At 36.2% G+C, this 23845-nt stretch overlaps 1 protein-coding gene across 1 annotated transcript in view; it reads right to left on the bottom strand.

The window, feature by feature from the left end:
* Positions 1-15926: 15926 nt before the first annotated feature.
* UBE2V2 (ubiquitin conjugating enzyme E2 V2) overlaps positions 15927-23845 on the bottom strand; it is a 48453-nt gene continuing 40534 nt past the window's right edge. Inside the window, exon 4 of the mRNA XM_002927655.4 lies at positions 15927-18278. Within this exon, the coding sequence (XP_002927701.1) occupies positions 18132-18278 (147 nt within the window). The 3' untranslated portion in view covers positions 15927-18131. The remainder of the gene's footprint in view (positions 18279-23845) is intronic.

Here is a 23845-nt window from a genome sequence, read left to right as displayed (position 1 = left end):
AGTTCAAGATTGAAGACACAAGACTCTCAACAAAGTGGATAGAGAGGGACTATCTCAACTTAATAAAAGCCATATGTGATAAACCCACAGCTAACAAGATACTAAATGGTGAAAAGCTGAAAGATTTTCCTCTAAGATCAGGAACAAGACAAAGATGTCCACTCTTACCACTTTTATCCAACATATTACTGGAAGTCCTAGCCACAGCAATCAGACAACAAAAAGAAATAAAAAGTATTCAGATTGGTAAGGAAAAAACTGTCACTATTTGCAGATGACATGATACTATGTATAGAAAACTCTAAAAACTCCACCAAAACACTATTAGAACTCATCAATGGGGGCGCCTGGGTGGCACAGTGGTTAAGCGTCTGCCTTCGGCTCAGGGTGTGATCCCGGCGTTGTGGGATCGAGCCCCACGTCAGGCTCTTCCGCTATGAGCCTGCTTCTTCCTCTCCCACTCCCCCTGCTTGTGTTCCCTCTCTCGCTGGCTGTCTCTCTCTCTGTCGAATAAATAAATAAAATCTTAAAAAAAAAAAAAGAACTCATCAATGATTTAGTAAAATTGCAGGATACAAAACTAATATACAGAAATATGTTGCTTTTCTGTACAATAATAACAAACTAACAGCAGCAAGGGAAATTAAGAAACAATCCCATTTACAATTGCATAAAAAAAAAAAACCCTAGGAATAAATTTAGCCAAGGAGGTGAAAGACCTGTACACTGAAAACTATAAGACATTCATGAAAGAAACTGAAGACAGCATAAATCAATGGAAAGCTATACCATGCATAAGGATGGGAAGAATTATTATTGTTAAAAATGTCCATATTGACCAAAGCAATCTAGAGATTTAATGCAATCCCTATCAAAATACTAAAGGTATTTTTCACAAAATTAAAGCAAAAAATCCTAAAATTTTTATGGAACCACAAAAAAATAGAACAAACAAAAACAAAACAACAACAACAGCAATTCCCCAAATAACCAAAGCAATCTTGAGAAAAAAAGAACAAAGCTGGAGGTTTCACAGTCCCAGATTTCAAACTATACTACAAAACTATAATAATCAAATCAGTATGGTACTGGCCCAGAAACAGACAGAGATCAATGAAACAGAATAGAGAGCCCAGGAATAAACTCACGTTTATATGGTCAATTTATCTACAACAAAGGAGGCAAGCATATGCAATGGAGAAAGGACAGTCTTCAATAAATGGTCCTGGGAAAACTGGAGAGCTACATTCAAAAGATTCAAACTGAAACACTTTCTTACACTACACGTGAAAGTAAATTCAAAATGGATTAAAGACCTAAAAGTAAGACCTGAAACCAGAAAACTCCTAAAAGAAAAAATAGGCAAGAAGCTCTTGAATGTTGGTCTTACTAACATTTTTTGAATCTGTCTCAGGCAAGGGCAATCAAAGCAAAAATAAACAACTGGGACTATAAAAAGTTTTTGCACAGCAAAGGAAACTACCAACAAAATGAAAAGGCAACCTATTGAATAGGAGAAGATATCTGCAAATGATACAGCCAATAAGGATTTAATATCCAAAATATATAAACAGCTCAATCCCACAAAACAAATAATCCAATTAAAAATGGGCAGAGGTCCTGAATAAGGCATTTTCCCAAAGACATAAGATGGCCAACAGACACATGAAAAGGAGCTCAACATCAGGGAAATACAAATCAAAACCACAATGAGACATCACTTCATACCTGTTAAAATGGCTATCATCAAGAGGACAGAAGTGGTGAAAACGTGGAGAAAAGGCAACCCTTGCGCACTGTTGGTGATAATGTAAATTGGTGCAGCAACCACTATGGAAAACAGTATGGAGGTTCCTCAAAAAACTAAAAATAGAACGACCTGAGGCACCTGGGTGGCTCAGTCGGTTAAGTGTCTGACTTTTGATTTCAGCTCAGGTCAGGATCTTAGGGTTGTGAGATCAAGCCCTGCATTGGGCTCTGTACTGGGCATGGAGCCTGCTTAAGATTCTCTCTCTTCCTATCCCTCTGTCCCTCCCTGCAAGCTCACACACTTGCAATCTCTTAAAAAGAAAAAAATAGAACTCTATGGTTCAGTAATCACACTACTGGGTATTTACCCAAAGAAAACAAAAACACTAAATGCAAATAGATATATGCATGCATGTCAACTATACTCAAATTAAAAAAAAAGATATATGCACCTCTATGTTTATCACATTATTTTCAATTAACAACAAATGGAAGCACCCTAAGCATCCACCGAGAGATGAATGAAGAAGACATGCCATATATACACAATGGAATATTATTCAGCCATAAAAAAGAGTGAAATCTTGCCATTCACAAAAGGATGGACTTCAAGGGTATGAATGTTAACTGAAATAAGTCATACAAAGAAAGACAAATACATGATTTCATGTTTATGTGGAATCTAAAAAACATAACAAACAACAGAAACAGACTCATCAATACAGAGAACAAACTAGTAGTTGCCAGAAAGGAGAGAGTGGGAGGGATGGGTGATATAGGTGAAGGGGATTAAGAGGTACAAACATCCAGTTATAAATAATAAGTCCTGCAGATGAAAAGTACAGCATAGGGAATATAGTCAATAATATTGTAATAACTTTGCATGCTGAGCATTTCATTACTACATCATATACCTGAAACTAACATAATATTGTATGTCAACTATACTTCAATTAAAATTAATTAAAATATAAAATTTTAATGGATTACAGATTTGAACATATTATATGACACCACAAAATCCCTAGAAGAAAACATAGGTGGTAATCTCCTCAACATTACTGTTGGCAATCAGTTTTTGTATTTGGCTCCAAAAGCTAAGACAACAAAAGGAAAAATTAACAAGTGAGACTACATCATACTAAAAAGCTTCTGCATGGCAAAGGAACCCACGAACAAAATGAAAAGGCAACCTATAGAATAGGAGAAAATATTCACAAATCATATATCTGGTAAGGGGTTAACATGATAATACATAAACAACTCATACAGCTCAACACCAAAAATAATAATAAAAACATCCAGTTAAAAATGAGCAGAGAATCTGAACAGAAATTTTTCCAAAGAAGACATACAGATAGCCAAAAGACACATGAAAATATGTTCAATACCACTTAATCATCAGGAAAATACAAATCAAACCACAGTGAGTTAACACCTCATACCTGTTAAAATGGTTATCATTAAGACAAGAGAAAACAAGTGCTGGTGAGAATGTGGAGAAAAAGGCACCCTCATGCACTGTTGGTGGGAATGCAAACTGGTACAGCCACTGTGGAAAACAGTATGGAGGTTCCTCAAAAAATTAAAAATAGAACTACCATATGATCCATGAATTCCACTTCTGGGTATGCTTTCAAAGGAAACAAAAACATTAATTCAAAAAGATACCTGCACCCCCATACCCATCGAAGCATTATTTACAATATCTAAGACACAGAAACAACCTAAGTACCACCAATAAATGAACTGCTAAAATGTGGGGGGGAAATACACACACACATACACACACACACACACACTCACATAGACACAGTGGAATATCATTCAGCCATAAAAAAGGAAATACTGCCATTTCCAACAATACGGATAGACCTAGAAGGTTATACGCTAAGTGAAGTCAGTCAGACAAAGATACCTTATGACCTCACTTTTTATGGAATCAAAAAAAAAAAAAAAACACAAGAAACTTTATATACAGAGAATGGATTGATGGTTTGCCAAAACGAGTAAAGATGATAAAAAGGTAAATTTTCTAGTTACAAAATAAATAAATTGTGGGGATGTAATATATAGTGGAGACTAGTAAATACTACTATATTGTATATTTGAATGTTGCTAAGAGTAGATCTTGAAAGTTCTCACAAGAAAAAAAATGTCTTTTAAGTATGTGTGGTGACAGATATTAACTAGACTTACTGTGGTGATCATTTCACAATATACACATATATTGAATCATCACATTGTACACCTGAGACTAATATGTTACATGTCAATTATATCTCAATTATTAAAAATTATTATGTTAGTTTTGACAATAACTTGGCTATGTAGGACCCATGTTATTTCTTTTAAAGATTTTATTTATTTGTCGGGGAGGAACACAAAGGTAGGGGAAGCAGCAGGCAGAGGGCAAAGCAGGCTCCCTGATGAGCACGGAGCCTGATGCAGGACTTGATCCCAGGACCCTGGGATCATGACCTGAGCCAAGGCAGACGCTTAACTGACTAAGCCACCCAGGCTTCCCTTAAGAAGTATTTAGAGGTAAATGTTAGAATGTCTATATCTTTAAAATACTTCAGTATAAACATAGAGCTTTGAAAAAGAGGAGGGTCAGTTGCAGAAACAATTGTAAACATGTGAGTATAAATGGCCCAAGTTTCAAAAATCATGCTCCAGCGTCAAGAATTATACTTAACTGGACAAAAAGATGCATGGACACAGAAGCTTTAAGCTAAAGAGGCCTCCCTATAAGCACCCCTCCCACCCACCCAAAGTGCTAAATAAAAATTTCTCTAACTTAAAGTAAAATATCAACTTTAAGTGATTCCCTAATACAATTTTAGAGAAACTTTTAGGTTTGTTATACCAATGTTCAGAATCACTAAAGACAGGGATTAGATGATTTGAATTATAACAAAGTATTTCAGAATAATCACAACTCAGGCAACACGGAATGTTGATTTCCATACTGTTGTCTTTATTGCAGGTGCTTCATTTTCACATCCTACACTGGAATTATTTCCTTTGTACAGTAATAAATATCCTTTGTTCTAAGCACGTATCTAACAAATAAGGAAGCAAAGATTAATGTTTGGGAGACAGGAATTAAACTTCAGTTAATACTCACAACTAACTTATTTCATATGACTTATTAAGCCTGCTGTGGCTGACAGTGCTGGTCATTAATTGGGAATAATATAAAGGCAACTAATGAAAAGTAGTAAAGGGCTTAGTTAGATTCTTAGGGATAGAAAATCAATCTAATTAAGATACAAATGGGTTAGACCTACACAGAACACATAATTTCTCTTCAGGGAGCCTAGAACAGAGGAAAAAAATATTGCAGACACACAATCAATATACAAAAATCAGTTGCAGCAATTAATCTGAAAATGAAATTAAGAGAATATTCCATTCACAATAGCTTCAAAAATAGTAACATACATAGGTATAAACTTAAAATAATAAGTGCAAGACTTGTATACTACAAAGACAGACAACCATGAAACACTGCTGAAAGAAATCAAAGAAGATGTAGATACATAAAGTCACCCCATGTTCATGGGTTGGAAGATTTAATATTGTCAAAACAGAAATACTTCCCAAAAGCAATCTACAGATTCAATCCAATCGCTATCAAAATTTCAACTTTTTTTTTTCCCATAAGAATGAACAAGCTGGTTAAAAGTCATATGGAAATGCAAAGGACCCAGAACAGCCCAATCTTGAAAAGAACAAAATTGGAGGACTCACAATCCTTGATTTCAAACCTATTGCAAAGTTACGGGAATCAAGACAGTGAAGTATTGGCATTAAAGCTAGACTTGCAGATTGATGGAAGAGAATTGAAAGTCCAGAAATAAACTCACACATATATGGTAAACTGATTTTTGACAAGGGTTCCAAGACCATTCAACAAATGATGCCATGATAACTGTATATCAACATGCGAAAGAATGAATTTGGACCCCTTCTTCACACTATATTCAAAAACTAACTCAAACCAATCAGACCTAAATGTGAAAGCTAAAAATACAAAATTTGTAGAAGAAAACATAGATATAAATCTTTACTACTGTATCAGTCAAGACTAGATTGATCGATTGATCAACAGACATAGGTAGATAGACACAACACAGAGATAGACAGATTTATTAAGGAATTGTTCAAGCAACTGTGGGGGCTGGCCAGTCTGAAATGTGTAGGGCAGCCTGGCAGGCTGGGAGTCTGCAAATTCAGGCAGGACTTGATGCAGAATTTATTCTCCTCCTGGAAACCTCAGGTCTACTCCCATTATTGAGGGTGGTCCCCTTTACTTAAAGTCAGGGGATTGTAGATGTTGCCTGTATCTGTGTCTACATCTATAAAGTATCTTAAGAGGAACATCCAGATTAGGGACTAATTAAATAACTGGTTACTACAGCCTAGCCAAGTTGACACAAAACTAACCATCATAATGACCTTGGACTAGGCAACGATTTCTTAGATGCATCAAAGTACAAGCAGTCAAAGGAAAAAAAAAAAAAAAGAAAAATTGGACTGCATAAAAATTAAAAATTTTTGTGCACCAAAGAATACTGTTAAGATTGAGAAAAGATAATACAAAGAATGGGTTGCAAACCATGTGTCTGATAAGGATCTAGTATCCAAAATATATAAGAACTCTTACAACTCAACAATAAAACAACAAAGAACCCAATTTTAACAAAGGGCAAAAGACTTGAATAGACATTTCTCTAAAGAAAATATATAAATATTGTAAAAAAAAAAATGCTCAGAATCATTAGTGATTAGTAAAAACCACACTGAATTCCCACTTTATATCCATTAGAATTGCTAGAATCAAAAACAAATAAGCGTTGGCAAGGACGTGGCGAACAGAACCCCCATACACTGCTGGTAGGGATGTAAAATGACACAGCCACTTTAGAAGATATCCAGGCAGTTCCACCAAAATGATTAAACAGAGCTACCTTATGACTCAACAATTCTACTCCTAGGTATCTACCAAAGAGAAATGAAAACATTTGTCCATGCAAAAACTTTTACACAAATATTCGTAATAGCGTTACAGCCAAAAACTGGAAATAGCTCAAATGTCCATCATTCTGGAAATGTTCTGGAATTAGATAGTGGTGACAGTTGCACAATCTTGAGGATATATTTTAAAACACTGAATTGTACACTGCGAAATGGTGAATTATATGGTATGTAATTTATTTTTTAAGATATTATTTGACAGAGAGAGGGTCAGTGAGAGAGGGAACACAAGCAGGGGGAGTGGGAGAGGAAGAAGCAGGCTTCCCATTGAGCAGGGAGCCCAATGCGGGGCTCGATCCCAGAACGATGGGATCATGACCTGACCTGAGCCGAAGGCAGACGCTTAACGACTGAGACACCCAGGAGCCCCTATGGTTTGTAATTTATATCTCAATTTAAAAAGAAATAGAAATGAAAAGCTCAGGAAATGTAGATCACTCCTAGCTATCCTGGCCTCAGGCCTAGCATTGTCAGGGCTGGAATGGAGTGGTCCTAGTAAAATAGCAGAACGACACTGCAGCATTGTCCAACATAGCTTCCACTCCAGGCAGCACCCTCATTGGGTGCATGAACCAATCATGCTTAGGAGAGAGGGCTGACCAGGTTGTCAGTCAGCACACTCTAACAGAGAGCACTACTGGGCAGTGTTCTATACCATGTTAGCTCAAGGGTAGACTGGCTTCATCAATATGTCCAACCTCTACATAGTTAGAGATGCAGGTCAAATATCTGTATTTCAGGTGGGCCAGTAAAGTGTGTGCCAATACCTGTGTTGGATGAATGCATCAATAAACTACACCAACAATACTCAGTTCATGACAGAAAAAGAAAGCAAACCATCATAAATATCAATTAATGGTGACATGATCATGAAAAGGGCAGGTGGAAAGAGAAGTGGAGCTGGGTTTCAGAGGCAACAGGAACCAGAATTGAATACCACACCGTCCTCTCTGTCCATCTCTTATGTCTGTCTCTGAGGGCCAACCTGTTCTCTGATGGGCTTCACCCTTACAGTGAGAATGGGAGTCCACACTATGTCCTCTCCCTCATCCCATACACATTTGCCCCCAGAAGGAAAATGAACACGGTCCACTTCTCAGATGAAAGGAAAGAGGTGGACAATGGTTGTCTACCACACTGCCTTTCAAAATTTCTTTCAAATTATACATAGTTCATTAAAACTTCAAGGCTAGAACGTAAATATTTAGAAAGTGAGCTGATGACAAAGTTCTGGAAGTCATCATGGCGTTTTTATTTGCACTTTTACTCTTTGCTTAGAGGCAACAATTCAGAAAACTAGTGTATTTGGTAACGACAGGCATAATTTTCAGTGACGAAAATACTTTCTACAGTCGCCTGGGTGGCTCAGTCAGTTAAGCATCTGCCTTCAGCTCGGGTCACGATCCCAGGGTCCTGGAATGGAGTCCTGCATCGGGCTCCTTGCTCAGCAGGGAGCCTGCTTCTCCCTCTGCCTGCCATTCCCCCTGCTTGTGCTCTCTCTGACAAATAAATAAAATCTTTAAAAAATATATTTTCTAACATGAAGGTGGCTCATGTTGTCACTGCTCCCCATCTTTGCTTCTAGCAAGATACACCTTCAACATCGCTGACTCTTGACAAATAGCTGACTTTTCCCTTGTCCAGGGAACACATCTAAACTCAGTGGTAATCATATTTAAAGCCATCATTATTACATGAGTAACGTTTCTCAAAAGAAATCGTCTCAGAATTAGAGAATAGTCATATTCACCCACAGGGGCTAACAGGGAGGCTGTAGATAAAATAGCAACACAACCTTAGAAAGAGAAATGTCTGTAGTGCTTAGAACATTTTAAGAGACATCCTACCTAACTCCACAACATTATGTGAAGTTCAGAACTAGAAAGGAATTAAAATAAAGATCAAATAGACAACATTGCAGGTAACCTTAAAATCACACTTTACATAATAAACTATTAAGTATTTATTACATAATTATCTGTAACTATTATGTATCAGTTTACCCTGGTCAATTAAAAACATTTGAGAAATAGAGTTTAAAAAAAAAAAAAACCCTCAACAGTTCTTGTAGGAACTGAAGCGGCCCCTCTTTTCACTTTTTCCCTCTTCCACTGCAAGCCAGCATTCCTGTGACCTGACGCAGCAGTTTGCTTCTTACCACCCTGACCCTTTCACTCAATGGTTATGCCAACGCCAGACATGTGAGGCTGGCCAACGCTGCTGGGCAGCACACACTCCATGCTAGTGAGGACTGCGCTTACATCATAGCAAGCCACTTTGTCACTCACTCCAGGAAAATAATGCCTCCACCTGCAAGCTTTTACTTTATTACAGTTTGTTAGAGGAAAAAAGTAATATGAGATGAACATTTTAATTGAGATAAGATTTGAACTTGGCCGTAACAGGATACTTGAAATCTTTGTTTTGCAAAAGTGAGCGGCCATGTATCTGGAACAGGGGTGACGAGATTCCCAGGCTTGGTAAAAGAACTAGTATTAAGAAGGGATGAAGGTTTGGATTCTGTGAGGCAATGTTCAGAAATGCCCATCCCACCAGGGGGAGGGAGTAGCTCTGCAAATAAATTCAAGACCAGAGCAATGTGGGCATACACCAATGGTGGGTCCATGGAGACCAGAGATGCAGTGAGGGGATGGGGGCTGGAGGCACAGAAATATCACTGTCTGCACAGGAAATGCCAAGGACAGCGGTCACAGTAAAACTAATTTATATACAGCCTAGATAGGAACATTTGAAAGAAAATTAACCTTCATGATGTAGCAATGTCAAATTTAGATACCTGGGGTAGAATCACCCCTATACCCCTAGACCCACACAATCACATGATTTGACAGATCTCAAGTATGGGGCTGGTGAAGAACACCCAGAGCAATTAACAGCAGAGGGCCAGAAAAGTAAGCAAGAAGGGAGAATTTGGGAAGACAATCAGCACCCATGAGGGCTCCTCCATGCAACTGCCCTTGCTCCTCTGTATAGAGTAGAGAATGAGCTTAAGTACCCAAAACATGGTTACTCAACAGTGTCAGCTATATGCTACATACTCCTCCATTACTTGCCCCCAAAACATTGTTTTTAGACCTTTTGGTATGGAAAGTGTGGTCCACCAACCAGGAGACATCACTGGGAATTTAAGAAATACTGAACCTTAGGGCCTATCCCAGATGTACTGAATTTAAATCATTTTAACAACCCCCCACTCAAATGCCATTAAAATCTGAGCAGCACTTCTCTATACCACTAAATTAAGTCCTTCCAGACTGCACACTATACACAAATAAAACTATGATTCTTTGTGCCCCCACAAGATCACACTGTAAATGACTGAAAAATCAGCCAACTTGGCACTGAAAGGATTTCAGAACTTGTCTACCCCAACTTCCTTTTCATGGGTCAGGAAACTACTCCAGAGAATATGTGGGCTATCTGAAGTCTAAGTCATTCTTCAGTGACAATATAACCCTTTAATAAGTCACAGGTTACCAAACACCAGGATGAGCAAATCAGTATGTAGGTGTGGTTTATATTCTCTTTAAAAGACATGCTATCAATCATAGTATGTGTAGCTGTTCAAGAACCTTAGAAATTCAGTCCCAAGAAGATAGATGTTTCTTATGAATGTCCCCCAAAGGCCAACACTTCACCTCTCTTGGCATTTGTCACTAAATAAATTGCCTATTTGCCCATCTCTAAGGCCCAGTAGGTTGTAACCATGAGAAGACGCCGTGTGACACTCACCACTGTATATACATGCCTAGTGGACTGCATGAACCTAATACACTTTTGTTGAATTAATGAATTAATTAACTAAATAAAATCAATTAACCAAAATCAGACAACTGTTAGTGGTGAAGACAGTATTAAAAGCCAGTCTTTTAACACCTGGCAGGTGTATCAGGGGCAAATATTATTAATTTAATCCACATTTTAACTTTGACTAGATAAAAAACAATCAAATAAACATTTACTGAGGTCTTAACCTATCCGGGAATTATAATATATACAACTCCAGGGAGGCAAGGATGAGCAAGAAAGCCCTACTCTTGAGATTTCCTTGGAGGCACCACATACTGACATTTACTATAGACGACTTTTTTGAGGAGTAAGGGAGTTCTACAACTCAGGTGACTTCAATGTGATTCCATTCAAGAGTGAAGATGATTAGTGGAAGAGGCAAATTTGAAATGTAATCTTTTCCTTTAATCATGTTTCTTAGCACATACATTCACTTTATGTAGGTTGCATATATGAAATTTTCTACTGGAATGTAGTTGAAATAGTGGGGCCTTCAGCCCAAGTTACACAAGCTTTCTTTTGCACTACAAGTACGTTACTTCTTTCCAATGGAACTCATTGTAAAAACCTGCTGCCGAAACAGCTGTGCCCACCCAGATGTGGATCTGCCAGGCCCACCACACCCAGGAGCAGGACAGGGGGAAGGGATCCTCTGGCCAGTGTCGGAGGTGCCGGGCATGCCAGGGCTAACATCCAGAAGCCCGTCTGTTTACCTTCAACCATGACCAGAAATTAAATTCATTCAGAACGCACAAGCAGCTTAATAAAGCACACATAACTTCATGTAACTTCTTGAAAAATCAGCCCACACTTTCCACAGTAGAGACTTAATGCAAATGCATATTTTAACTCAAGATTTAATGCTTAGATCAGTAACATTTTTAAATGCTACCACTTATTGATCACTCTGTATCAGAATGTAATTAAAACATTCATATTATTTCATGAAACCACAACTCTGGGTAAACATGGACTTTACAGAAGAAAGTGAAGATTACAGAAGCTAATTTGCCCAAAGCCATGGGGCATACTGGCAAAACACTATTCACCCCAGGATTTGCACTAGCTTCCTCTCTACTGCTCTTCTCCGTTTACCAATAATACTAGCCTGTTCACCTTAGAACCTTATTGCATAATGGGCACTTAGGCTCTACCAGAAAGGAGAGCTCCTCCTCCTGCCAACATGATCATTCACTCAATAACCAAGAAGTGACCATAATTCATATTTATGTATAAATTCCGTATTATCATCTATATTCATGTATAATAAGTGGCATTCCACAAGGATTTAACACAGGGAGGTCCTGAAAACAAGTATTCCAATGTGTTTGGCAAAAAGAACTTAGTGAAGTTTTCATGACATAAAAAGTTACCTCATTTCTGGTAGTCATGATTGCAACAATTTCTAATCCAAATAAATAATTCTAACATTTCTTTGCACCCAAATACATTGTTTTCAAAAGGCAGTATTTTTAATAATCTTAAATATCTCAAATAAGAAAACATCCAATTTTTTATTTTTAGTTTCAAAAAATATACTTTGGAAGTATGTTATTTAAAATACATTTATAGATAACTTTACAACTTTATTGTGATGACCATGGCCACCGTAACTGGCTGCCTGGACATCAACTCTCAGAATTTAAAGCCAAAAACATCAACACGAGGACAAGCAGGACAACAGAGGTAGGTTGAGAAAAAGATCTACGATCAGAGTGGTAAAGAAGTTAGGAAGGAAACAGGATTTCAAGCATTAACAGAGGTGATGAACAAAGGGCACGTGGTAGGAAGGAGTCAGAGTACACCAACTGATTCAGCTGGTGAAACAATCTCCAAAGAGTATTCTTCAAATTCATGGTTAATGCTGATTTCAAAGGAAAAGGATGGAGGGGATCACATCCGGAATGATGGGGAAGAAGAAAACTGACGGTGCCTAAAGGAGTTGCAAGGAAAAATCCACTCAGCAAGACAGAAGAGAACTGGTCACAAGAACAGAGGTGAACATGAGCTGGTGGAAAGGGAGATTCACCAGAGAATCATGGCACAGTAGTCAAAACAGCAGAGAGGAAGGGGCCTTTTTAACCGCAGTTTGTATTTTAAAACAATACATGTATTCAGCACCCATTACCACTGGGCTTGGGGATCACACCATTTAGCCTGAAGACATCATTGATTAAAATGTGTTACCCTGGAAACTGGTAATACACTGTATGTTAACAAAGTTGAATTTAAATGAAATTTTTAAAAAAGAGAAAAATGTTGCCCTAAATTAAAATATTATCATCACCAATTATAAATAATTTTTATTCCTATACAGGACCACAATGACAATAAAGTCTGTAGTTCTTCATAATCAAGGGTTTAAGACAATTGTGGTCTCAAAGTGGAATCAAAGACTCAGGAGTTCTTTGCAAGAACTGTCTGGCTAATAGAAAAGAGCAGTAGGGGACTTAATAAAGAATTGTATTTACACCAAACGAAGGTCAGATAACATAGCAAAGATGTTTCTGTAGCAGTCTGGCAAGAGAAAAAAGGTAAGAAAACTTGGGATCCAGCAGCACACCATAGTAGAAACACGGCAAAAAAGGGGGGGAAAGCCAAAAGGAGACAACACCAAATTTACATTTCAAGCAGATTAAATAAAACATCCTCAATTCTAAATTATTTTACATTTTAATTACTCTGTAGTTGAATGTAATTTACTTTATAATTTTATAAAGGCCCAAGAGCGTAAGTTTATACATTTGCATTACTACAGTTTATGCATTAAACAATGTTTTAACAAAAATAATTCAAAACAATACCGAGTCTACAAGTACTATTTTTCTCCTTAAAGTCCATACATTACTCAAGATTAAGAAATCTAGGCATTTAGGTATTTTACTTTTCTTGTGTACTCAACTATTTTCACTTGAGTATTCCAAGTGAAGAAAAATCTATCACCCACTTTAAATTATCTGGAGTTTTTAAAATTATAGCAATAGAAAGATAATTTATGATAATAAGCTGAACATCTGACAATCATTACTTGGCCAATGTGGCTTGAAAAGGAGTAAAACAATAACACACTTCTTTGTCAGTTATCAATTTACTTTTTTTCCTCTATCAAAGGCTGCTAAACTATAATTCATCCCACCCTTGTATAATAACGCATTTACAATTACCATGCTTGTTGATTGTAAAAGGAATCGTCTTTAGACCCCCCAAAATGACATTAATTATCGTAACAAATTTTACTATAATATGAGGATATCCTGTTAAAAAATCTTGTATTATATTGTAAATTTTCCAGGTTACTTTGTTATCTACTGTTTTTTTAAAAGCAATTATATTACATGAAGAATATACACTCAATTGTTAACAGTGCTTCTTTATAATCTTTGCACAAAATATTTTAAAAATTATCCAACTACTGCACCGAACAAACTAGTTTTTACTTTCAACTCAGTAATCTGCTTCTTTACTGACCACAGGTTTCTCATTACTACTAGATTCTTAGTGCCAACTATTAGTCTTCCTTTGGGGGTAAAATATTAACTTCACTTTTGTATAATTTCTTGGCTGCAAAAGCTTCCAGATAAACAGCTGCTCATTACTGAACCAGGACAAGATAAAAGAATTCACACAAGTCTACATTCGGCAGCCAATGGATCACTGAACAAACCTTACATGTTATTTGGTTATTCATTTTAGAAAGAATGATTCCTGGAACCTTTTTAAGTTAAGAAAGTGAGATCTATCTGGCTTTGATCGTTGATTTCCTAATGAACTTGCCAAAAAACTTGTGGGTCAGTCTTACAGACCAAATGGGAAATGAGATGAAGCCAACACTTAGGAAATTTTTGGGTGAGAATATCCAACTAAGGATGTAAACACCATGGCAACCTCTTCATATCCACTGTTTTTTTTAATCATGTACTCACTCCATGAGTTCCCAAAACTCCCTTATTCCACAAAATGATGGTTTTGAGGTCATTTTCTGTATCACCAAAAACCTTCAAATTTTTCTCTCAGAAAATGCATATGGTATATCTTTTATTTTCAATGTTCCACTATACTTTTAAAATAACATTTTCAGTGTGAACTATGGTAAGATTTCCATCCACTCTTAATATAACTTCTATAAGGCATATTAACTTTAGCATAGAAGATATTTTATTTCCATACATTTCCTGCTTTTTAGTAAACACAGTACTGGTGGAAATTAACTGCCGATGCTCATATCAGTTCTGTAATACACTGCATCCATTCCTTTTTATAATGTTTCTGTTTTATATACAAAATACATATACCTTCCAGAACTATGAGAACTGGAATCTTTTTGTGAAAATAACCAAAACTCAATCAAGTTGATACTGGAAAATTACATTGATACTTATCAGAGAAGTAAAATCAGGGGCGCCTGGGTGGCACAGCAGTTAAGCGTCTGCCTTCGGCTCAGGGCGTGATCCCGGCGTTGTGGGATCGAGCCCCACATCAGGCTCTTCTGCTATGAGCCTGCTTCTTCCTCTCCCACTCCCCCTGCTCGTGTTCCCTCTCTCGCGCTGTCTCTATCTCTGTCAAATAAATAAATAAAATCTTTAAAAAAAAAAAAAAGAAAAAAAAAGAAAAGTAAAATCAGTGCCTTTTAAATCCTTCCCAGCAATGAACAATACTATGATTCTACACACAGGTCTAAAAATTGTATTTTTAAAATGAAATCGGGGGGGGGGGATATCTTAAATACCTACCAAATCCCATTATTCATTATACTAGACTTTATCATTAGTCCTTATATTCTTTAAACTGTATGCAAGAACACAGTCATGTGTTCATTAAAAGGGTTAACACAGTTCTGACCAAAGTCTGCAATTCCATGATGCACCTACTAGAACCACCCAAAGCAATACACATCAAATCTATTAAGGATAATGCACTAATATTTAACATGTCTCCTCTAAATTTTCAAAACAATATTAATTCACATGTATTTATCAATAAATAAATATATATAGGGAAATATTTAAATCAATGAATTGACATTAATCCAGACTAATTAACCACCTGTGAATAAAACTAATGTATTCTCCAAGCACTTACTCAAATTGAAGTGTGATAAATTCTTTTAAAAGGATAATTTGAAATTATGAATTTCTTCTGTATTACACCCAAAAACCTCAAATGTCATTATCCTTACAAATGTTTATGTTCCAAAATTCTGAAAACACTTAACCCATAACAAATGCCATCACTTTAAAATAATAGAAAAAATATGTTAAAACCAGCAATTCTGAAAATTTGTCCTTAAACCATTAAAGCATAACATTGACCTAATAGGACAAGAATTTCATTTTTGTAATCTTTATTAAATTTGTTGATCATCTCCTAGTGTTGCAACTGCTAGCCTTTTAAACAAATTTCGAAGGCAATTTTACAGTTCACTCAATACCATATACTCCTATAACCTTAGCCACTTTAGAAAACAAAAGAAAAATTGCTTCAACACGGTCTTAGAAATGTTACTATAATTAAGAGCAGCTATATATTAGCTCCTTTTATACTCAACCAGTGTGTTTTAGATTGCCATGTATATCTTGATTGTGACATGCAAAATGGATTCTGCTTTAGAAACTGTTTAATTGGCATGCAGATTTCTGCAGATATCCATAGTCCCAAAAACAAAACAGGAAATAAACACCCTCAGGCCGACTCAGACAACATATACTTGGGGGAAGAACCCTTCACAATAGTGGATATGGGAAAAGGAAAGAGGACAAGAAATCAAGGTATCCAGATTCTCAGCCCACCAATATAATTTAACATTCAAATGGTTATTAGCTACACTGTATGACAAGACACATTTCCAAAGTGGAAAAAACGTTGTTAGACTGATTTAGACTACCAGTAATGTCTTACATACAAGGTCACTGTAACTCAGGTTAATCCTCAACCACTTAAAATTTTTAAGAATGTAGTCCAAGATAATAATTCATTTCAAACCTACTTTGATAAATCACACATGCACTAATTTGTGGGTATATAATTTCTATGTGTCATCTGAAAGCATTTTAAACATCTTTGATAATTAGAAACAGCCATGTTGAAATTAGTAAATTTAGACAAACTGTCACTAACTTTCATGAATTATTAGACAAGAAAAAGTAGCTCAGAGCTTTAACTGAGAATGACTTGATAAAAACATGTCAGGGCATCTTTGAGAAATTTGTCCTTGTTACCTCACCACCTTTATATTTTCTTCAGGGAATTCATAAGAAAAGAGCATTTTTAACAAAGCAGTATACCCAGTGCTTTGAAATGAAAAACACTGAGCCATTTTGGTAAAGGCAGAACATAAATGAGCTTTCAATTAAGAATTACTATTTGCCAAAGTGGAGGTTAAGTGAAATTGGATAAAATTAATCCCAATTACTAAGTATCAGAAGCACTGGGGGAAGAAATGTCACAGAAAAAAAGAGTAACAAAGAAAAAATGGAATGTGTATCTGGATAATTTGTAATTTATAATTCTATAAGAATTGCTAGAATTCAAATACTTTTAAATAATATTTCTGGTAAACTAAAATTCAAAATATAATACCTGGGATTCCTCTTTCTCCAGAGAAGAAATTAAACTAATTAGGTAATTTGTTCTCTGAAATACTCTGCAAATTCCAATTCACAAGAAGTATACAAAATAGGACAATAATAAAAGGTGTTTAAGATGAATAGCTACCATAATTCCAATTTTTGCTACCTCAGCAAGGTACTGTACATATACCACATCAATATAATAGAAATGGCACAGTTTCTGAGGACACGTTCCACATTTTATTTACATTTTAAGACTAACTTTAATCTCAAAATCACATATCCATACACCTATTTCCTTTTTGTTGATTTCACTTAAATGCATGGTTTGTCAAACAAAGACTGTAAACAAATATTTACCATGTCTGTTACATGTAACACACAGGAACGGCTTTTAACAGAAATTCATCGACCTCCCCCACAACATTTTTTATTATAAATACAGGTATCAAAACAATCTTGAACGTATTTTTGATACTACTAGTAGTCAGCACCCACACCGCTTCAAAAATTAACACAATTTGTGACAATATTCATTGTACCTGCTACTTTAGACAATTTCAATTGAAGCTCTTTCACTAAGCAAGATGGATAAAGCATGCCATTTCTGTTTTTCCTTCTTGAGATTTTACTTTTCAGAAACACACATGCTTCCACAGCATCTGACTCTTCTATCCATGTTTTCATCTTGTAAACCTGAATTCTATTTTGAGTACTCCAGGTTTATGCTTAAATGATAGTGCCTTAACAAGAGAAAAAAAAATTGTGCTGCATTTTTCCTCCTGTAACCTGAAAACATAATGGTGTACATATATTAAATATATTCTTACAAATGTCCAGGTCATGTTTACCAGCTGGAATTCTTTTACTTAACGTGTGGGTATTCTGCATTGTGATATTTAATCAAGACATTAACATGAGTAGAAGGTTGTTGATTTAAGACAAGTTTGAGAACCACTAAAATTAATTGTTGTATGTTTGTCCTTCTGGTGGCTGTGGAAGCTTCATATTTTCTTTGGACATCATTAGACGTCTTAGCTCTTGAAGTACAACTTTAATGCTATATGAATTTTGCCATTTTGCTAACACTGGTATGCTCCGTGCATCCACCTGAAATGGAGGGAAAAAAGCAAAATTAACTACAAAGTTTAAAGTACTATGGCACCAATTTATTAAACATACCTTAATGAGAAGAAGTGCCTTTAAAATTCATAGCCTGGCTCTACTTTCACAAAAAAGAACATTATAAAGCTACAGGTTCATATCATACTTAGGAAAAATAGTGCTTCTGTAACAGATATTTCCTAAAAATGTGTGTCTTGTGTGTATGTGTGCTTTTCTATATCCTACAATAAACATGTAGTGAACTTTGGACATCAGAAATAAACAAATGTTACATTAAATAACTACACTGTAAACATATTTGCCAATTGCTTCTTGATGAGGTAAGGTCTGAAAGGTTCCTCTCCATTTCCAATGCCACTACCCAGAATATGGGCAATTATCTTCACTGGGGTTTAGGAAAAAGCTGTGAGAACCTGACCTGTGCTTTTCAACTTTTCTTACCACTGTTTTCTCTGCAGCACAATACTAAACAAACCTTCCATTGTAGAAGATGGATAGAATGGGACTGACTGACATCTTATTTCCAGATAACTGACATCATTTGACCTGTTTGGCAGTTCCTGGAAAACCCCACTCACAGGGTTTTTCTTTTTTTTTCTTTTTCTTTTTTTTTTTTTTTTAAGATTTTATTCATTTATTTGACAGAGATAGAGACAGGCCAGCGAGAGAGGGAACACAAGCAGGGGGAGTGGGAGAGGAAGAAGTAGGCTCATAGCAGAGGAGCCTGATGTGGCTCGATCCCATAACGCCGGGATCACGCCCTGAGCCGAAGGCAGACACTTAACCGCTGTGCCACCCAGGCGCCCCACACAGGGTTTTTCTTTATTTGACCTCAAAATTCACCCCTGAGTACTGCCTATTCCTCCTCCCACCCACATCCATACCTACCCCAGGCATTTGTCAAAAATAATCAGTGTCAATTGTTTTAACATCTCTGCTGCCTGAGGAGACAATACAGACAGGAAGTTGATCAAAATATTTCGGAGGAAAAATTGGGAAATGAGATGTCCACAGGGACTTTGAAAAGTTCCAACATATCCCTGAGAATCTAGAAGACCACACATGTACAGGGTTGTGCACCGGGTTGTGGATGACCCTAACACATAAAAAAGATTACAACCAAGTGGGATTTATCCCAGAACTGCAAGTTTGGCTCAAGATTTTAAAAGTCAGTCAATATAATACACCATATATTAATAGATAACAAAAACCGTAATTATTTCAATAAACACAAAAAGGCATTTGATAAAAATCCAACAACTTTTCATGATAAAAAAAAAAAAAAACACTGAACAAACCAGGAATAAAAGGGAACTTCCTCAGCCTGAAAAAGGGCATCTATAAAAGCCTACAGCTATTTTCATACTTAATCATCACTGCTACTCAAAATGGCACTGGAGGTTCCAGCCAGGCAATCAGGCAAGAAAATGAAATAAGAGGCATCAGACTACAAAGAATGAACAGATCAATCGCTATTTGCAGATGGCATGATCTTATACAGAGAAAATCCTAAGGTATCCATTAAAGAAACTAGCAGAGCTAATAAATAGAGTAAAGCTGCAAGATACAGAATCAATTTATAAAAACCATGTCAACATACCTGCAATAAACAATCCGAAAATAAAATTAAGAAAACAATGCCATTTACAATTGGATAAGAATAAAATGCACATGTATAAATTTAGCAAAAGAAGTGTAGGCCTGATATAAGGAAAACTATAAAATACTGTTGAAAACTTAGACCTGAATAAATGGAAAGACCTCCCCTATACATGGATCAGAAGACCTAATATTGCTAGGATGACAATACTCCCTCAAAGTGGTCTACAGATGTAATAAAGTCCCTACCAAAATTTCAAATGCCTGGCATTTTTTGTTTTGTGTTTTTGTAGAAATGAACAAGGTTATCCTAAAATTCATATGGATACAAGGAACAAAGAATAGCCAAAATATTATGAAAAACAACAAAGTTTTTCCAATTTTAAAACTTTACTACAAAGGTACAGTTATCAAGAAGGATGGCTCTGACATAAGGAACAACACTGGACCAATGGACTACAACTAAGAGCAGAAAAGTAAATCCATGCATATATGGACAACTAAACTTTTGACAAAGGTGTCAGAGAAACATACACAATGGGAAAAGGATAGTCCCTTCAATAAATGTTATTGGGACAACTGGATATCCATAAGCAAAGGAATGAAGCTGAGTCCTTAACTCACATCATACATGAGGACTAACTCAAAACAGATCATAGATCTAACTTAAGAGCTTAAGTAATTAAAAAAAAAAAACTCTCAGAAGAGAACAGGAGTAAATCTTCATGACATGGGATTTGGAAATGGTTTCTTAAATATCTAATGCCTAGAGGGCATTCAACAAAAGAAAAAGTAGATAAATCAGCTATATCAAAACTTAAAATTTTTCATTGCAAACCACACCCTCAAGAAAGCACAGACAACCCACAGAATGGGAAAAAATTCTTGCAAATCATATATTTGATGATGTGTTCCTGTTCTGTATAAAGAACTCTTACAACTCAATAATAAAAAGCCAAATATCTCTCAATATACACTGCTGGAAAGAATGCAAAATGTTATGTTCACTTTGAAAAACAGTGTGGCTGTACCTCAAAAAGTTAAACATATAGTCAGTCACCATATGATCCAGCAATTCCATTCCTAGGTACACACCCAAGAGAAATGAAAATATTTGCCCATACAACCTTGTACACAAATGTTCACAGTAGCAATATCCATGATAGCCAAAAGCAGAAAAACCCCAAATGTCTGTCAGGTGATGAATGGATAAACAAAATGTGATATATCCATATAATGGAATTATTATTCAGCAATCAAAAGCAATAAAGTACTGATATATGTTACAACACTGATGAACCTTGAAAATACTATGTTCAGTTAAAGAAGCTAGTTACAAAAAAGCACATACGATATGACTCCATTTATATGAAAGTCCAGAATAGGCAAATCAATAAAAACAGAAAGATCAGCAGTTGTTTAGGGCATGGGGAGGTAGGATAGAAAGTGACAAACTAATGGGCGTGGGGTTTCCTTTAAGAGGGACAAAAATGTTCTAAAACTGGATTGTAGTAATGGGTCCACAAACCTGTGAATACTAACAAACACTGAATTATATGCACTTTGAATGAACTGTATGGTATGCAAATTATATCACAATAACCTGCTTAAAATAGAGGAGAAAGATAATTTTTAAATAATTCTCTTACAAGTAACTGAAATGATAAGAAGAATATTACAACGTTAAGATGTAAAGTGCTTACTCTAATGCTTTAACTTATGGAGTAGCAAGCCCCTTAGCTTATTTTAAGTAGACTCCATTAGTGAACAAGAGTTTACAAGTGGAGAAAATATCAAGCTCTTTTCAAATCAAAAACAAACACTTCCAGCTGTAAAGTTACATGATAGTTAAATAAACATAAGTGATTGCAAATCCTGTGAACTACCAACGGAGTACACACACACACACACACACACACACACACACAAAGCAGGGCGGGGTGGGGGGAGATGAAGAGAGAGGAGGGAGAAAAGAGCATGGGAAAATAAATATCATGTAAGAACAAATCTGCATCTTATCATTCTGTAATATACAATAACCTCCAAAACTTGAGACCTCACAGCATAAAGAACTATAATTTACACTTTACAGTGCTAACCACCCACAGGGAATAACTCTGTCCTGTATTAAATAAATATAAACCCAAATTACTAAAGCAACATCCATAACTCACCAGGTACTTAAATAACCTCAAAATATATAAAATTTTCCTGGCATATCATCACCAACAGTCAATGTGAGATTACAGCTATGTTACCTACCAGTTATGAAAGTAATGCTTTAAATTCTTAAATACCGATCAAGAGAAAAACTGAAGTCCGGTGTATTCACCCTACCTCTAATCCTCTACACACCCATCTACACTCTCATAATTAAAATCAGTATTTCTTTTTCTGATTTCAAATCCCCATTCCAGATTGACAACATGAAGTGTTGGTGAGAATGTATGGTCACAGCGTACTGTTACACACAGCTAGCAAGACAGACATGGATACAGTCCTGTGGAGAGTAAGCTGACAATATTTAATCAAGGTGAAGGCAAGCCCCACACCTCAGCAGACATTCCGCTTCTAGGTGAATGCCTTGGAGCAGTGCTACTCAAAGTATGTTCCATGGAATGATGCCAGGCCTTGAATTAATTGTCTGCTGGTGCACCACAAGATAAACACAGAAATTGCAAGTGTTTGAAGAGTTCTATGATAATTTGACAGAGATATTTTTATTTAAAAAATCCAAGCTTGTATTTTGTCCCTTTCATTTCATTTTCTTGGTAATTTTTATTGTATCTTACAAAAGTACTGATCTATCACATATTGGAACCAACAAACTAACCAACCAACACCCAAATCTTGAGAAGCACTGCCCTAGGGTAAAAGAATACATGAATACAAGAATGTCCACAGTAGCAATCTTTTCAGTGAAAACTGAAAACAGTCTAAATGCCCAGCAAGTGAAACAACGAAAAAGAACAAACTAATTTAAAGGACTCAACATGGGTGAAGCTCAAAAATCACTGGCAAAAGTGATACAATACAGAAGTATATACACACATACATAGTGGAAGCACAATGATCATGCTCAGAAATGATAAACACAAATTCAAGATGAGACTACCTCTAAGGAAAGTGAAGGGGAAACTGGGGAAAGGTACACAGAGTTAATGATTTATAATACAGTCTTTTTTTAAAAAAATAAAAATAAAAATAAGGGCTATTACAAATAAAACCAACATGTTAAAATCTGACACGGGAAAATGGAGGATGTTGGTTATATCATTTTCTAAAACTTGTCTATATTTTAAAAATATTTCTTTTAAAAACACCAAAAATGAGGGGCCTAGATGGCTAAGTTGGTGAAGCATTCGCCTTCCGCTCAGGTCATGATCCTGGGTTCCTGGGGTCCAGCCTGCAACGGGCTCCCTGCTCAGCAGGGAGTCTGTTTCTCCCTCTCCCTCTGCCCCACCCCCAGCTTGCGCACGCTCTCTCTCTCAAATAACAGACACCAAAAATGAGTACACTGTTGTTCTAGGGTGGAGTGTTCTGAATATATCTACGAGGAGCATCTGGTCCTGTGTGTCATTCAAAGCTCTTGTTTCTCTGATGACTTTCTGCTTAGATGATCTACCTATTGCTGAGAGTGGAGTGTTGGGGTCCCCTACTATGAATGTGTTTTTATCTGTATGTCTCTTTATTCTGGTTAACTGTTGGCTTATGTAGTAGGCTGCACCTGTTGGGGGCATAGATATTTATAGTTGTTAGATCTTATAGTTGTATCCTATAGTTGGATACACCCTTTAAGAATAATATAGTGTCCTTCTGTATCTCTAACTACAGTCTTTAGCTCAAAATCTAATTTGTCTGAAATGAGAATTGCTACCCCAGATTTCTTTTGAGGTCCGTTGGCATGAAAAATGCTTCTCCATCCCTTCACTTTCAGTCTGGATGTATCTTTA

This window comes from Ailuropoda melanoleuca, unplaced genomic scaffold (genome assembly GCF_002007445.2).
Source record: "Ailuropoda melanoleuca isolate Jingjing unplaced genomic scaffold, ASM200744v2 unplaced-scaffold11384, whole genome shotgun sequence".
NCBI classification, from domain to species: domain Eukaryota; kingdom Metazoa; phylum Chordata; class Mammalia; order Carnivora; family Ursidae; genus Ailuropoda; species Ailuropoda melanoleuca.
Note: the sequence above shows the minus strand (reverse complement) of the source record. Positions and strands in the feature narration are given on the sequence as shown.